At 36.2% G+C, this 19040-nt stretch overlaps 2 protein-coding genes across 2 annotated transcripts in view; both read left to right on the top strand.

Annotated features, from left to right (window-relative positions):
* ITGA1 (integrin subunit alpha 1) overlaps positions 1-19040 on the top strand; it is a 162081-nt gene that overhangs the window by 10838 nt on the left and 132203 nt on the right. The gene's annotated exons all lie outside the window — the stretch shown is intronic.
* On the top strand, positions 189-1845 carry PELO (pelota mRNA surveillance and ribosome rescue factor). Its single transcript, XM_081303645.1, has 2 exons — positions 189-918; positions 1206-1845. Exons 1-2 carry the CDS (start codon positions 193-195, stop codon positions 1635-1637), a joined length of 1158 nt encoding a protein of 385 aa, XP_081159771.1. The 5' UTR covers positions 189-192; the 3' UTR covers positions 1638-1845.

Below are 19040 nucleotides of genomic sequence, written 5' to 3'. Positions count from 1 at the left end.
GGCTAGAGTAAGTGCCCCCTCGGCTGCATGAATCAGAGCTACAGTATTTCCTTCCCTCCGGGCAAGTGACCATAGAAACTGGACCCCGCCCCCTTCCCGGCCTAGACTCCCTTCCCCCCTACCCCTTGCCCCTTTCCCTTTGGGGACCCCCCCCAGTCATTCTTGTTCTGTTACTGAGCCTCAACTAAGGTCATGAAGCTGGTGAGGAAGGACATTGAGAAGGACAATGCGGGTCAGGTGACCCTGGTCCCCGAGGAGCCTGAGGACATGTGGCACACTTACAATCTAGTGCAGGTGGGCGACAGCCTTCGCGCCTCCACCATCCGTAAGGTACAGACCGAGTCCTCCACAGGCAGCGTAGGAAGCAATCGGGTCCGTACAACTCTCACTCTCTGCGTGGAGGCCATTGACTTTGACTCTCAAGCTTGCCAGCTGCGGGTCAAAGGGACCAATATCCAAGAGAATGAGTATGTCAAGATGGGGGCTTACCACACCATCGAGCTGGAGCCCAACCGCCAGTTCACCCTGGCCAAGAAACAGTGGGATAGTGTGGTTCTGGAGCGCATTGAACAGGCCTGTGACCCGGCCTGGAGTGCTGATGTGGCAGCGGTGGTCATGCAGGAAGGTCTCGCCCATATCTGCTTAGTCACTCCCAGCATGACCCTCACTCGGGCCAAGGTGGAGGTGAACATCCCTAGGAAAAGGAAAGGCAACTGCTCCCAGCATGACCGGGCCTTGGAGCGGTTCTATGAACAGGTGGTTCAGGCCATCCAGCGCCACATAAACTTCGATGTTGTAAAGTGTGTCCTGGTGGCCAGCCCAGGATTTGTGCGGGAACAGTTCTGCGACTACATGTTTCAGCAAGCAGTGAAGACTGACAACAAAGTTCTCCTAGAAAACCGGTCCAAATTCCTTCAGGTAAAATGTTTTTACTCAGAGATAATTAAGAATGGGCAGAGGGATTGGTACAAACTGCTCCTAAAGTTTTAGAACTGGGAAAAGTGAAAGAGGAGAAACTCAACTTAGCTGGGATTGTAAATGAAGTAATGAAAAGAGAACTGCTCAATATCTAGCATATTTAAATAATAAAATTTGCTGAAGTCCACACACACGTATCCTTGTTAATTCTTTAGACTTTAGGTAAACATGGACTGCTTAGTGGATGCTTTCAGAGATTCTTTTGTCTTTTATAATTGTGATTCTAGGTACATGCCTCCTCTGGACACAAGTACTCCCTGAAAGAGGCCCTTTGTGACCCTACTGTAGCTAGCCGCCTTTCAGACACTAAAGCTGCTGGGGAAGTTAAAGCCTTGGATGACTTCTATAAAATGTTACAACATGAACCTGACCGAGCCTTCTATGGACTCAAGCAGGTGGAGAAGGCTAACGAAGCCATGGCTGTTGACACATTGCTCATCAGCGATGAGCTCTTCAGACACCAGGATGTAGCTACACGTAGCCGGTATGTAAGGCTGGTGGACAGTGTAAAAGAAAATGCGGGCACTGTTAGGATATTCTCTAGTCTTCATGTATCTGGGGAACAGCTCAGCCAATTGACTGGAGTAGCCGCCATTCTTCGCTTTCCTGTTCCTGAACTTTCTGACCAAGAGGATGATTCCAGTTCTGAAGAAGATTAATGATTGAAATTTATAGTTGAGACAATCTTTTGTCTCACTTCATTAATATATATATATATTTTTTTCAGCATCCTTTGAGAGAAAGCTGCAAGATGGGCACTTTTGGGTTCATACTGGAATTTCTCATGTATTTGATCACACTAGATATTTTATAGTTCTCAGAACATGTATTCAAACTAAATAATAAACTTAAATGAAATAAATTCCATGTTTTATATCTAATAGGAATACTTATTTTGGGCATAGATCATAAAATATCATATTGCATACTTTGAGTTAGTTTTCCTTATGAAAAAAAGCTATAATTTTGCCTGGTATTTTTGCATTGCATTTAATGGTTCCTTTTTTACCCACCTCCCGCACATACTCCATTTTTTTTAGACTTACATGCATTTCCTCTTTTGATAACCAATTAGTAAACTTTGAAGACAAGTTTAACATGTTATTTTTCTTCAGAGATTTGTTAAATTAATCATGTTAGGAAAAACTCTTATGCTTTTTCATTGTTAGACTAAATCATACTTGCTTTAGAAGAATACTTAGTCATTTTCAGATCATGGAGTTAATAGTTAATCTCTTTGGAGACTCTATTTTTTTTAAATAAGACTAAGATAAGTGTTGATAACTAGTGACAAACCTGAAAGTAGTCTCCAATTTAGATTTCAGGTGTTCACATTGAAACACTGCCACACTACTTTTTATTTGTTTATTTACTTTTTTTGGCTTATCAAAGTTACACTTAATTCTGTCTTTAATTTGTGGAATTAGTCTGTTTTCATAATCTTACTGGAGTATTTTAGGTCTTAAAAAGCATATTCAGAAAGTTTGATTAAGTCATACCATTAGTGCATGGTGGTTATACTCCAGTATTCCTTACTGTAATTAGGGGATTTCTGCAAGTACTTCAGAAGTTAAGATATCCTTTTTGTTAAGTGGTTTGCTGCTGTTGTTGCTATTTTGTTTTCAGTGCTAGGAATCAATCCCAGTATACTCTACTACTAAGCTACATCCTAATTTTTATTTTGAGACAAAGTCTCACTAATTTTTTCCAGAGTGGAATTTTAACTTGTGATTTTCCTACCTGAGCTTCCCAAGTAGATGGGAATACAGGTGTGCCACTGCACCTAGCATTTATTAAGTATTATTGATATGCATTTCTAAGAGTTATAGAGGGAGCTTTAGGAATGGAATTACATCTTGATCTTTATAAACCTCAACTTAGAAAAATAATTAGGAAAGGTCTTAACAGTGATTTGTAACTCTTGAATCAATGATTCCTACCTCAAGAAGTGATACTAAGTAAACTTTTGCTTGTCTTTTCTGTGTCTTTTGTCCTTTCTCATCACATAACAGGTTTGGGGATTATTTTTGATAAAACTTCCTAACTGGTGTGAACCTTTTCATGTAATGTTTGGGAACTGACATTTCCATATATTTTAAAATCAGATGTTTGTATTTATATATATCTACCTCCTAATCTAAAAAGAATTAGTTGCCAATATTTCATTATAATTCTATAAATATTTAGTTTTAATGTATAAAGGTATTTTATTAAATAAGGAATATAGAAAGGAAACCACTAAGATCATTAAAATGAGAATCTGATTGATAATGAATCATAATCAGTAAATTTTAAAATTTGGAAGCAGCTTACTATGAAAATCTATGCAGTACTGAGATGAAATCTAATAAATCTAGGCAATACATTTTAGGCCATATGTTCTCAAATGTTAGCTACAATTTGAGAGCTCTTAAAATTCTCCTTGCCCAGCTGGGCATGGTGGTGTACACCTGTAATCCCAGAGGCTCTGGAAGCTGAGGTAGAAGGTTTGCAAGTTCAAAGCCAGCCTCAGTAACTTAGTGAGGTCCTAAGTAATTTAGCGAGACCCTGTCTTTAACTAAAATTTTTTTTTTTAAAAAAGGCTGGGGATGTTGCTCAGTGGTTAAGCAATCCTGGGTTTAATCCCGGATACCAAGAAAATGAAAATAAAAGGATTGGGGAAGTGGCTCAGTGGTTAATCATCCTTGGTACCAACAAAACAAAACAAACAACAAATAAAACCACCTCCATGCCCAGACTTCACCCCAGTCTAATTAAGTAACTTTTCACCCCCTAGAATGCTGAGGTTTATATTTTAGTTTGCTTTACAGTTACTCAGATGATTCCTACAAGCATCAAAAGTGTGAACCACTGAAAGGCTGGGGTTGTAGTAGAGAACTTGTCTAGCATATGTCAAGCACTGAGTTCAATCCTCAGCACCACATGAAAGAAATAAACAAAGGCATCATGTCCATCTATAACTAAAACACACACACACACACACACACACACACACACGCCACGCCACTGATTCAAAACTTAGTATTTAAAAATGAAGTCCATGGACAAACAGCATCTATGAGAATTAAACTAGAATCCAGAATTCTAGTCTAGATGTCCAACTTAGAATATACTTGTACCAACATCTCCAGTTGATTGCTGTACATAATAAATATACATAATAAATATAGAGACAATACTTTAGTATCCAGCGGTAGGAAATCTCTGGCTGAGGTCATCAGCCATAGAAAAAAAAAACAAATTTCAGTTTTAAGGTCTTTCAAAACAGATAGCTATTCATACTCAAAGATCCAACCCCTAAATATAAGCATATTGTTATGTATATGAAGTATTGATTTAAAATTTGTGTGTGTGTTGGGGGTGTTAATCAGAGATTCAACCCAAGGGTGCTCTACCACTAAGCTACAATCACAGCCCTTTTTTTTTTTTTTTTTTTTTTTTGAAAAAGAATCTTTCTGAGTTGCACAGGCTAGTCTCAATTTTGTGACCCTCCTGCCTCAGCCTCCTGAGTTGCTAGGATTACCATCATGAGCCACCATGTCTGGCTAATTCCTATTTTCAGAAGGTCACACTTTATATCATTACCAAGAGTATAATTCTTAATGAGTGATGGGGGAAGTATCAACATAATGATAAAAGCAAATGGCATTAAAAATTCTAGTAATTTGACTTTACAAAAAATCAAAATGAACCATCAGTATAATCCCAACTTCTGTTCATTAATATTGAGGAATATTCGATAAAGTGTCCAATAACAACCTTTTCTAAAGTTGTACTGTAAATTTTTATCTGGTTTTAGTGTGCATAAAGATTTGCTACCCTCACCCAGACTCAATAAATTAGAAAATGCAGATCTCTCTTGCTTTATTGTGAATATAACATCAAATTATATTTTGCTATTCCTGGTTCCCCATTTATATGTTAAGTACCTTGCTAATTTTATGACTGGGTTTTACTTTCATTATCCCTTTATAAGCAACTTGGATCTTTTTCCTGTCATATGTGGTTGAATAGCTTTATAAAGCTAATTTTGCTTTTTGTCTTACTTTCAGTCACTAAATTTAGTTTCCTTTTTTTTTTTTGTCCTCCTACCATTTCTCTCAACTTTAAATTATACTTAATAGAAGTGACTCATAATTACTGCAATTCATATATTTTGGAATTAAAAGTTTCTATTGCAAAAAACAAGTATACAGATAAAATGGTATGTGCACAGATCCTCCATAATAGAAGCCCTTAGTTGGAGAAGGGTAACGGTGGCTTTAAATCATATGGATTTCCTCACAGATATGACTGTTTGTGCTTAGTATCAGAATATATTAGACTACAAGTTGAAGAAGAGTTTCTAAGGGTTTGAGGAGAGGATATTTTTTGTCTTATAGGATGTCCATATTTATATTACATCAGTCATTAAGAGTGATACGTTTAATTCCATTCACTTTTATTAGCTTCTGCTTTGAACCATTCACTAGGCTGCACTTGAAAAAGAGAAACATTAATCAAATCAGTCACAAGTAATTTGTAAAAAGTGTATAAAAGAGCAATGTTGAGAGGGTGGTCATTTTTTAGGAGGAATTTTATAGAGCAAGAACCAATAAGCTTACCTACAATGGTGAGAGAAAACTTGGGGAAGTCATGTGGGAAGACTGGGAGGACAGGTGTCATACAATAAGGAGTTTGAGTTTGACCATGCTGAGAAACAATTGTTATGTTTAAGCAAGAGAATGTTATGATAAACTTCATTTCAAAAGTATCACTGTTTTTCAACATCAAGAATTGACTGGAGGAAGTGATACTGGAGTCAGGAAGACTGTTTAAAAGACTATACATTTAAAAATTTGAGAGAAAGTCAGAGATTTAGAGACCTTATAGTCTATTTTGATTTGGGGGATGTATTTAATTCCAAAATATCTGATACTGAGACATGGGACAATATCTTCCAGGCAGCAAATAGAAGAGAAAAATGTCTTGGCAATAACAGTGCCTGGTTATGCCCAATATTAATACCATTGCCCCAACTCCGAGCATGGATAAACTATTATAATAAAAGTAAATATGTGTTTAAGTACAAGTTCCTGTGGGAGGGCTTTAAAATGCATGTTAATTCTTCCAAGAACCTCATGAGAAAGATATTATTATTATTACTATTTTCAGATGAGAAAACTAAAATTAAAACAGGTAGAATAATTTGTTCAAAGTCATTGCTAGTGAGTGTAATGAAGTTCCCTAACAATCTACTCCCTTAAAAAAATCTAAGAATGCCATTCCTTTTCTCAGTTTTCAGTTTGGAATAGGTCAAATGTGTGTCTAGAAAATTATTGATAAATTATTTGATAAGAAATTTTGTATAATTAGCCAAGGTTTAATTAATTATTTTGTGTGTTTTACTTATCTCATTGTCATTTAGTTGTCTTTTGTGCAAAATCAGGAACTCTATCTTGACACTCTGTCTAGAACATACTGAGTATTAGAAAGTATAGGTAAAATGTATATTAAAACAAGCACCTCAGGCTGGGGATATGGCTCAGTTGGTAGAGTGCTTACCTCACATGCATAAGGCCTGCTTTTATCCAACATCTACTTATTGTTATTTTGAATCTAGTTTTAGCAAGCTTAATTTTTAACAATTTTTAAACCTACACTATTCAGGCATGCAACAAACATTTATTAACTAAGCACCTTAAGTGGCTTCAACTGTGATATCCTGGGGTATACAAAGATGAATTTGGAAACTTTTTCCTTCCTATAGTCAGCAAATTTGATATTTTGGAGAGATTATCACATATAGCCAAGCTAAAAGGAAAGTTATAGCTGTCAGAAATGACATCTGCAGTTCAGGTGAATCCTGAATCATCATTAAAAGAACAAAGCTTAGGGCTTAGAAAGTTTCTCTGGGACCCGTAGACATGACTGTGATATAGTAACTGGTATTCATATTGAGGAAAAAATGAATTAGAGTCAGCATATTCTGTTAAAGAAATTAAGGAAATGTAATGTCTTTCAAAATGATTTTGACTCCAAATTACTGTTACTTGTGGTTATGGGGATTGAACCCAGGGCCTCACACTTGTTAGACAAGCACTTTTCTACCTCTTACTATATCACAGCCCTCTGTCCAAAATTATTAAAAAGATAATGGTACTTAAAGAAATCTTTAGCTCTCTGTTATGTCTACAGTGACAGTCCCAGGGTACACAGTTTTTCCCGTACTGTAATATGCTCAATAAGAAAGCTCAAACAATTGTTGAAGGACGAATTCCTGTTAAGGAAAAAAAGTCCTAATAGATTTTATGTGTAAAATTTATTCAGAGGTGGGAGGTCCTTCTGAGTTCAAGACTCAGTTCCAGAAGTTTATGTCTGGAATTTTTCATCAAGTCCTAGAATAAACACTGACTAGAACTTTTTGTTTGACACCATTGTGAAAAATTGTTCTTGGATATAAAACATTTTAATCTTGTGTTTCAGCTCATTTGATCCTGTGGCCATAATTTATAGTTATTTTTCCTCCACAAGTGTGTTGTTGATAATGGTAAATGTCTTTTTCCCCCCAGTGAGGTCAGGGAAAAGAAGATTAAAATACATTGCAATTCATGGCTCAGAATCACTTAGAATCATAAAATGTTAAAAATCTGAAAGAACATTATATATCATCTGACCTTCTCTCTTCATGATATAGATGTAAACTGAGGCCTAGAGAGCATTGGTAATTGGATCAAAGTCACACAAACAGGAGTCTACATTCCTATTTGACCCATACCATTCCAATTTTCTTGTCACTAATGCATACTGGAAGTTAGTTGGGATAAGGAACAGTTTCTCTATAAGCAGCATCACTGACCTCCAAGCTCAGCTTTGAAACCCTCTTGTCCATTCCCTGAAGTATTATTTATATCCCACTAGAGAAGAGTTCACCTGTCTTCTGAAGACCATTTACCAACTGTAAGAATTCTGCTGCCCCCAGCAATCCAAAGTAAAAAGAGATCACAGTCCCTTCCTCTCAAGGAAACACACCCCAGGATGGAAATAGACAGTAAACATCACAGCAATACTATTAGCATGGGAAAGTGGGACCTCAGAGGGGCTCCTCACTCAGCATGACCTCAGTGAGGAGATGCTTCCAGACTGAACCTGGTGAACTCCAGAAGCCCATGCTCACTTTACATTACTCTCTAGAAACACTTTTGTTCTCATGTTGTCCTGGTAGTCCTAATTTCTCTACATGTTAAATATTTATAATGGAATCCACAAAGCTGAGAAGAGGAGACATCATGGAGAAAGGATATGACTTTACCTCCCACCCTCAGAGATAAATGACAAAGGTAGATGAAATCAGAAATACAAACCTGGGACCATAAATGAAAGGAATTTGAAAGATTCTGAAATGTTTATAGTATCCATGTTCTTGATATTCATGTTCTTTCATGACTAACAGCAACATATTTAAACCTAAAAAGTAAGCTTAACTTGTTTTCAGGAAAGTAAGAGAATTGTGACTGGGGAGCTTAGAACACCTGTCCTCTCAACAGTGTATCTTGGATAAGAATGGATGGTGGCAGCCACGTCAGGGAAAGGGAAGCCCACTGAGAGTCCTGCAGTCAAGATAAAGAGGGCACAGAAAGCCAGTTTAGGCCTAGCAAAGGCCACAAAGCTGTGACAGTAGAAAGACCCACTGGGTCTTCCCTGTCTCCTTGCTCATCGTTTTATCCTTGATTATAAAATTCAGGAAAACACCCTGCACCAACAATAATGTCTGTCTTAATTTATGCATTTTAATAAATAGCCAATGGGAACCGGGAGCAGTAGAAGGAAAAGAAATTTGCTGCAGAAGGGAGTAAAGAACACAAAATATGAGGAGGGATGAACTCTGGGAATAGTTCTCTGACCCCTGTGTCTCACTGGTATTCTCAGCCTGAAGTGGAAGGAAATAGAATAATGTGTGGAATGTACAAAAGTGGAAAGAACTGAGACAAAAATAAACTATCTGCCTCATTAAATGTAATCATATATTTTTCAGAAAATGAACTGTTGACTACCATAGTTCTCCTTCTGGGCCCAACTGCTTCCTGACAACTTAATAGAGCTCACTAATTAGTTTTTCCTTTTTTCCTGGGGGTCGTTTTTGCGCTTACTACTGCAGTTTCTCTAAGTCATGATAAAATGTAATGGGAAATACATTAGGCAGGAAATATGAAGAAAGTGAAGGAATTTTCCTAATAGTTTCATAATGAATTTAAAACTCTCAGATTTGCATGTTATACACAGGTTCACATGTGTCCTTCTAAGTAAATTGGAAACTTTAATTGTAAGGATCAAGGAAGTAGTGCAAACAGACTTTATGTCTGGGAATATGGAAAGGACGTTACATTCAAAAGTTTAAAAAATAGTTTAAATGCTATTTGCTACAGTTACCAAAGGATGTCATATTAATATTTGCAAGTTTGTGAATAACCAAGTTTGATACAAAGAAGAAATCATGCATGTTACTCTCAGAGGATGTTGTATGACAACTGGCCCATGAATCCTGAGATAAGCCCAGGTCCTACTATTAAGTTGTATGACCTAAGAAAATGATTTCATATTTTTGAGGCTTGCTTTCTATAGAATGAGTATAGAACTATTGCTCCTATTTTATCATCTCTCTTTCAGATCATTGATTTTACTTGGTGAGTAGCAATAATTGCAAGTCATATAAAATAAATCCTTAGTGACTCTCAGATTTTAAAAAAGATCTATTTTGCACCATTCTGTAAAAGCTGCCAAACTTTGGGTTTGGCTGACTGCTAAAGAGAGCAGCCTAATAGTGGGAGCAAATTCCAGAGTTGAGGGTCATTTATTTGGGATGCTTTGCCAAGCACTCCCATATCTTCAAAGTTGTTGGGGGCTTTAAACTTGAGCATTAATGAGAAAACAATTGTTTAAACCATTGTTTTTTAATAGGTACACAAAAATCCTGAGGTTTGCAACTATTTTTAATAGTTTGCTACATTCCAGTGGCATACCAGGTTGCAGAGTCCTGCTACTTCTTTCTTGGTTATTTTCCTCCTCTATGAACTTAGCTTGCTTTTTCCAAAGAAACAGGCAATAAGAAAACACAGGTCTTCATTTTTCCTGGAATGTTCTTTTCCATTTAGCTCGTGCTTTCTCAAACCAGACAGCATCAATTACATAGGGACTTTTAAATATTGATAGTAAATATTCACATATTGATGACTGATTCCTAAACTCAAGTCAGATTTGGAAAGGGATCCCTGGCACCTATGTATTTTTTTAAATTAGTTGCTCAAAACATTACAATGATCTAACTCCCCAACTGTTACTTATCTGTGACCAAATTGAACCATGGGGTACCATCACTGAAAAAGTCAGTGGCTTTAGTGTGTTCTGTGGCTACAATACAAGTCAACTTACTGTTTAAGAAAAAAGAATGGACATAGACACTACTTGTAAAGGCAACTTTAAAAAATTGTTGAGAAAAATATACTCCCTTAGCTTTAATGTCTCGTTGTGGAATTAGTGCATCTGCATTGTTGTCATAAATGCACAATTAAGAATAATATTGATCAATTTGTGATTATTTATTGATGCTTTTATGTCAAGTGTATTGCAAGATACAGTGAGGTAAGAATACAAAAAAAAAAAAAAAAGAATAGAAAACCAAGTCCCTACTCTTTTAAAAAGATGAAACTTATAATCTTTTGGGAATGCAAAAAAGAACAAGAATGAAAAAAGAAATCATATATGGGACAGAGAGTGAAAGCTATTATTTTTGAGAATAGGAAGAGATTGCATGGCTGACATCACAATAGAAGATGTTAGTTGAACCTGGACCAGCTTTTGAATGTTTTTCACTTGTCTAGTGGAGTAAGAACATAGGCTCTGGACTAGAATACCTTAGCTTTCCCACAGGTTGGCTCCATGAACTTAGGCAAATCATGCTGCCTTTATTATCTTAAAATTTAGCTTCATGAGCTTTAGTATATAAAATTAAAATAAATGACAGAGTTACAAGGAATAAATTACATGGTTTAAGCAAAAACCCTGGAAATTTGTAGGTGTTCAATTTAACTTAGTTTTCTTCGTTCCTATTACATCTTTGACCACACCTACCACCTGAACACCAGAGCAGCTGTGGAACTGTCATACCAAAAAAAAAAAATTATGCTTCTTCATCAGAAATCCCTACCAAACTCTATCATTGGTAGTGTTCAAACCAGAACAAGAGGAGGCCTCTATCCACAGTTACCCATAGCAAGGGATGAGCTGTAAAGATTATTTGCAGTCTTTATAATGTTTTCATGTCTTTACCTCTGTATGCATAGCATGTCTCACCTTATGGCACAGAGATTTCAACATGAAAAAACCATTTTTGTCACTGACAACAGCAAATGTAGGGAAGCACAGAAAAGTATATTTCAGTTGTGAAGTTCATGCCAGAAACAGTGACTATTTTGCAGGTACCACTGAGTACACACAGGTTGCTAACCACTCACCTTCCACAGGAGGTCCTGACAACATACAGGAACCACAGAAGTGAACCCCAGAAGCTCCTGCAGCCCACAGTGCAGAGGCTAGTTCTGTCAGCAGTGACCCATCATTAAACTTTGGGTCAAGTAAAAGTAATACTAATTCTTAGGTTAGACAATAGTTATTCTTTCTGTTCATTTAAACATCTTAACTCTTAGGTACTTATTCATTATTATTTGACTATAATTACTGTTCAGCTTCTTTCCCTGGGTGCTTCAACCATGTGAAAATCTAAGCAAACACAATTCTCTTAAGTTACTTGCAAACAACAAACCAACTCAGGTTTATTCAGGAATAAAATGAGGAGACTCCAATAGGAACCAAGAGAAAAGCATAGTGAAAACCCTGCTATAGAGATCATCTGTGTAGGACAGTGCAGCTGATGTAATGACCATCCCCAATCAATCATCACCAATATCCTGACTTTAAAACTAACCCTGAGCTTCTGAGAATAATATGTAATGGTTGGGAACATCAGCTGGGCCATGAAGAGGTTACATGTCTACTTTCTATGGGCCAGCAGGCAAAATGAGGGGCTATTCTCTGGTCCCATCCTACATCTCCTCCCATTCTTATTTCCACATAGCTTGAGATTCTACCCCCTTCCCCAAATCAGGAAGAATGTGTGGATGCTGATAGGGAAAATCAAAAGAAAATACCAACTAACCACTTTGAAATAATCAGAGTTAGAGAACTAACATTCACTCAGTACCTTGCCAAGGCCCAGCATTATACTGGTGTGAGTACCCTGAAGACAGACTGGCATGTTCAGATACCAGCTTGGCCACCTTCTTGAAAAAGTGAAGTTGGTGCTGAGCCAAGAACAGAAATCAGTATGACTCAAGAGCCTGGTGTTATATCAGTATTTTATGTAGTCCATGATACTGTTTTTTACTTTCTTTAGCTTCAGTCTGTAATTCACACTGAATTTTTAACTCTGTGTTTTCCATCACAGTAGAGATGCCAATTTGTTAGGGAAACAGACTGCAGGGATCATAATCTATTTCGAAAAAAAATCACATCATATAAATTGGTTGAATGATTAATATAAAATCACTTCTCCTTTCACTTTTTTTTCTAATATTGGAATGGGTAACAAGTTTAATAACTAGTCCTATTGATAGATTTCAAATAATGGCTTATTTAAATTTTCAAAATCAGTTGATCTCTAAATGTTCAGCCTGGGAAAAACTTCAGCAAGGAATTTGATATTAGTCCTGAAGCATCATGGAAACATGCAGTAAACTTAGGAAACACTTTGCTTTCAGTCTCAGATCTTCTTGAGGTCAGTTCAGGTCACTTAAGATTTCTTAGTTCTGCTTTTCCCTAGCTGACATTAGTGTGGGAAGGAAATGGAAGGCAGGAAAGAGAAAGATGATGTTGTACCTCCTCATCCCCAATGCATACTTGTCCTTAGCTTAAACATTGTTTTTCAATCTAGCTGCCAAAATTTAAGCATGAAGAGGACAAGTATCAGCTAGCAAATATATCCAGATTTCCTGTTGAGCACCAAATACTAAATTGTGCAGGACATTAAAATTTAAAAGAACAGAATCTGCCATGAGTTTTACTCTCCTAAAGTGAAGTTTAAATGTAGATGTAATCTTATGTGAAAAAATATATAGACTACAAGAAATGCTTTTATCCTAGTTTCCTAGGGTTACCAGATTAAGGGGTGAGTGGATAGGAGACAGTGAATGAGATATAATTTTTCTAAAAGCTTACCTGAAATTAAAATCTATCAGGATATAGCACTCTGACACCCTCATGTTAATCTGTTTTTGACTAGGCTGGCTATGATTAGCCTGGGCTAGAAAGACCTTTGCTTAGGTGCATATTAGGAAGAACATTGGTGAATATGTCCCTATTCAGAACTGGTCTTGGCTGTAATTTTGGAGCCTTAGTTGGAAGAATGGAGAAGAATTCATCTAGCTTTGAAGAAAAATGAGTATCTATTTAGCCACATCTTGCCCAGATAATTTCTGAATCTTAAAATATTATTCTAAGAGCTGGGGTTGTGGCTCAGCGGTAGAACACTCACCTAGCATGTAGGAGGCCCTGGGTTAGATCCTCAGCACCACATCAAAAAAATAAAAAATAAAGATATTGTGTCCATTTTCAACTAAAAAATAAAATATTAAAAAATATATTATGCCAAGGCAGTACTTAATTATAAGGTGTCTTTATGGTAATAGTGGTTGTATTTATTATGTAATTTGGAAATGTGAGGTTCTCTTACAAAATAAACTAGCAATTAGTAATTCTAAATGGGTTCCTAATCTTGAAAAACTAAGGAAGCATCTTAAGCTTTAAAATTTATATTTTACATTTCACTAAAATATATCACTAAATAGAAATAAACACAAAAATTTCTTAAATGCAGAAGTAACCTATAAGAAGAAGACAGTATTAGGCAGTGGCTAAATCTCTGGAATTGGAGCACTTGGGTTCAATATCCCTAATACTGTTGTGTTGAAACTTCAGTTTTCTCACTTATAGACTACTAGGGTTTTTAAAATTATTTGATGTTATGGAAACTTTTCTAATGCTTGGCCCAGAGTAAAGCTTAAACCATTTTACCTATTTTATATGTTATATCAAAATTTTTCTCTCAGGGATCCTCCCAATTATCAAGAACAGAATTTCCTTTCAATTCTGCAAGGAAACCAATGTGCCAGCAGAAACAAAGCAAATATCCTTGTTTTCAAATAAAGGAGATTTTCTTGTGAGAAAAAAGAAAATTGATGACATCTTTCAGTCAGTTAAACACATCAGCCCCTCATAGTTATGAATTAAAACCACAAAGTTAGTGTTTATTTCTATTAATCCAAATGAATTGTCCCTACCTATGGCTTTTTTTTTTTTTTTTTTTTTTTAGTGCTGGGATTAAATCAGGGCCTCATGCATGCTAGGTAAGCATTCTACTGCTGAACTAAACCCTTAGCCCTTCACATTAAGTTTTCATGTTGCCCCCCCCCCAACATAAATACACTAGAAACTTTCATTTTTCAGGAAGGGTAGGGAGGTGGATGGCTACTGAATGGACTATTTTGTGACTTAAGAGCTCCATCAGGCTGAAGGAGAGTTGAAAAAGATCATATCAGCCACTCTCACCTTTCCTTTTAAGATACCAGTGTCCCAGATATCAACCAAGGTCCATGGGCCATATCCAAAGGGGCACAGCATGCTGCCTTTGCCTTGCATATTTCTTCCCAGAGCCCCTCAGGCATTATTGCATAGGAAAGATGGCAAAACTCTGTTCAACATTTTATTTCCAGGAAGTTATGTGTTCATTTCTTCTAGGCTTTTTTACTTTTATTCAGACTCGTGAGGAAGAAATAGTTAGGAAAAGTCTGTTTGTATTATGACTGGCTACAGCAGGTGGGGGTTTTCTTTGCAGTAATGTTTTGAAGCAGTGTCACCCAGCAGCTGGGTTTCTTTGCCTTGACAGAATTGGCACCCTAAGAGCAGAGAGATGGAAGCACTTGGAGTGATAAACTTGTCTCAACTTGGAATCAGTTTAGAGCAGTTTAAAACCTCTCAAACCCGAAGCATTCTAAGCTTTAAATGGTATCCACTGAGAAATCATATCTGAGGAATTCTTTTCCATTAAACATTTAGTCTGATTTAGAACTAATAAGATGTTAATCTTTTCAAAATATATTTTTCCTTATTTGGCTTTCTTACTTTTAGTGGAAGTCAGTTGGAGTTTAATATACCAAAACAGTTGAATACAAGGAAGGGGTGGAGCAGAAAGTGCCCTAGGCTTGGTCAAGGAGAACCAGGTCCAAACCTGGATGCTATCATTAAGTGGTCTGTGACTTTAGTTATCACTAAGGTGTTGTGAGTCTCCTGTATAATGTGAGAATATTAGCACCTGGAAATGTGAAAAAGATTAAATTATAAACCATTGATGCAAGTGCTTTATACTCTTACTATATGGTCAATAAATTTAAATATTAATGACATAGGGGGATGGTCACAAGTTTTGCTAAAGTCACTTCGTTAGGGAGATGCAAAATAAATGTTAATTTTCAACCTTTGATGTTCTGACCACATAGATCATCTTCTCAAAGAAATTAAATGGCTTGAAAAGAAATATCCTTCCCAAAGGAGGATTGAAATCTGCATAATTAGACAATTTTGCTTTGGTACACCAAATGTTAAAAACAATGCAATGTGCCGAACATGGGGAAGCATGTCAGTAATCCCAGCAGCTCAGGAGCCAAAGGCAGGAAGATTGCAAATTCAAAGCCAGACCTAGCAACTTAGCAAGGCCCTGAGCAACTTAGGAAGACCCTCTCTCAAAATTAAAACAATTTTTAAAAGGGCTGGGGATGTTGCTCTGTGGTTAAGCTCCCCTGAGTTCAATTTCTGGCACTATAAAAAGAAAAGTAAAATCAAAAGTATTATTTTATCTGACAGAATCTTTCTCTATTTCCACCTTTGAACTAAGTTTAGAAAACTAAAATTGTATAGACTTACGAAGATCTAACAGATTTAAGATACATATGTTTGCATACTGAAATTAATATACATGTTGAAAGGGCAGTTTACTTTTGAGAAAGGATTGGCTTTTTTTTTAATTTAGATAGTACATTTTTTGCTTTGCAGTCCTTTGGGTCTCTGTAGTAGTTATTTAACTCAGCCATCATGTAGGACAAAAACAACCATACACAATAGTAAATGATATGACATGACCATATTCCATATTCTGGGCAGGATGTGGCCCAGAGAATGTAGTTTGCTGACTCCCTGAACTGGAGCATGGTATAGAGTATGTTTATAATTTGAACATAATTAAGGCAACTTATCTAAGTGGAAAAGTGTGTATACATTTGAATTCACAAGTTATTAAATCAGTAGTTATATAAAAATAACTTTGGTATGTGCATTTATTCTTTCATAATGAAGGCTTATTGAGTTAAAAATAGTGTAGTTGTCTAAGTATATTCAGTTGAGATGCTGGTATGCAAGCCACATTGTAGTTAGTTTCCATTTCACCTGTACATTTTCTAATATAGAGCCTTGCTTATTTACACAATAGACACTACTGTTTTGTGTGTGTGAGAGAGAGACAAATTTTGAAATTTGACTTAGACTCATTATAGGAACAGTCAGGGCAGGATTTCCTTCTGCTGCACAAGAATATTTTGTGAATTTCCTGGGAAGTACATTCAAGGATAGATTACCTGACAGCATTTGAACCATTATATTGCAAAGAATTTCCTGCCAGGATTAACCACTTAGACTCAGCACTTAACTTTTCTTAACTATTTCCTATTTTTACCTTAAACAACATCTTTTAGAAATGTTTTTGTGTGATTCCTTTCTGCAGAGAGAAATTTAAAATAATGATATACCTAAATCACTAAAGAATTTTCAGAATTAGAGAAAACTTTGTGCATTCTTTTTTTTTTTCAGAATAGTGTAACAAGCCAACTCAATCTTCATCTCCTTGACAAAACATCCAACACCACACATATATTAGAAGGATAAACAACCTCTCATCATTTTAATGTTCTAATTCTAATTTTGTAAATTCATATTTCATTTTATTTGGGAGTATCTACTGTTGAATGCTTCATGCAAGAGTAAAAATGGGATAAAAACAATTAATTACCTTTGAATACCCCTAAATGTCAGTGGTTTAATACCACAATGATTTTGTTTCACCAATTTTTTTCTCATCCATTGTAGGGTAAATGACCCCACTCCCTCTTGTACTTTGCCATTGGAAACACATAACTCTAAGGTCATGCCAAAGGGAAGAGAGAGGGGTAAATAGGAAACAGTACACCTGCTTTCAACTGCCCTGACCAGAATTGACATATCACTTCCGCTCATCAGTCACTGACAAAAACTAGCTCACATGGCTCCCCATAACTGCAAGGGAGATTGGCGAATAAAGAGGAATACATGGGTGCTGGTGATAGTTGGCAAGTTCTCACTGCCACATAAACCCATCTAAGCCTTTGATTCATGAGCTGAGTTCAAAAGTTAATCAGGTAAGGACTAAAAAAAATGTGTATTATCTCAGTTTTTATTTAATTCGTTTCAACAAGAACATATGCTAGTTGAATGTTTGCTGTGTTCCTTTTATTCCCCTATTTTAAGATTGTGTTGCGTTTAAAACTCTACCATTTAACATAGTAGACAGAAAAATCTCTGGTCTAACTATATGTTTCTCCTCAATCATTAAATTGGTATGTCATTATTTCTTTGTGTTGATAGCTCACTTTTTGTGTGTGTATGCATGTGTATCTTCCTCTAGTTACAGTCATTACAAAAAAAGAAATCATGTATCCTAACAACAGCTAGCTGACTTATATATTAAGCTGACTTATGTATTAAATAAATGTTACTTGGTTAATAGATAAAGATGAGTTTATATACTCTTGGATTCAGTAAACGTCTTTGCCATTCAATAGCATGAATATAAAGAGTGACAAACCCATGTAAATATTACTTCATACTAGACAAAGGTACCAAAAACATACATTGGAGGAAAGATATCCTCTTCAACAAATGATGCTTGGAAAACCAGAAATCCATTTGTATCAAAATAAAATTAAACCCCTATCTCTCACCATACACAAAACTCAACCCAAAGTGGATCAAGGCCCTAGAAATTAGACCAGAGACCCTACGCCTAATAGAAGAAAAAGTACATCCAAATCTTCATTGTGTTGAATTAGACTCCAACTTCCTTAATAAAACTTCTAAATCGTAAGCAATAAAATCAACAATCAATAAATGAGAAGGATTCAAACTCAAAACTTCTTCTCAGCAAAACAGATAATCAATGACGTGAAGAGAAAGCCTACATTTTGGGAGTAAGTTTTTGCCACATGCATGTCAGAGCAGTAATCTCCAGGATATAAAAGAACTCAAAAAACTTAACACCAAAAAACAAACAATCCAATCAATAAATGGTCTAAGGAGCTGAACAGACACTTCTCAGAAGAAGTTATACAATCAATCAACAAATATATGAACAAATATTTAACATCTCTAGTAATTAGATAAATGCAAATCAAAACTATTCTAAGATTTCATCTCACTCCAGTTAGAAAGGCAGCTATCAAGAATACAAGTAGCAGCAACAACAACAACAAAAGAATACAAGCAACAATATAAGTGTTGATGAGGATGTCAGGGGAAGTGTACACTCATACATTGCTAGTGGGACATCAAAATTAGCACAACCAATCAGGAAAGCATTATGGAGATTCCTTGGAAAACTGGGAATGGAACCACCAATTGACCCAACTATTCCTCTTCTAGGTCTATACCCAAAGGACTTAAAACAGCATACTACAGAGACACAACCACTTCAATGTTTATAGCAGCACAATTCACAATTGCTAAACTGTGGAACCAACCTAGATGCCCTTCAATAGATGAATGGATAAAGAAACTGTGGTACATATACACAATGGAATATTACTCAGCATTAAAAGAAAAAAAAGTATGGCATTTGCAGGTAGATGGGTGGAGTTAGAGAACATCATCCTAAGCAAAATAAGCCTATCATC

This window comes from Spermophilus citellus, assembly GCF_964194105.1.
Source record: "Spermophilus citellus genome assembly, chromosome: 1".
NCBI lineage: Eukaryota > Metazoa > Chordata > Mammalia > Rodentia > Sciuridae > Spermophilus > Spermophilus citellus.
The sequence above is the reverse complement of the archived record's forward strand: the minus strand, read 5'-3'. Positions and strand labels throughout refer to the sequence as shown.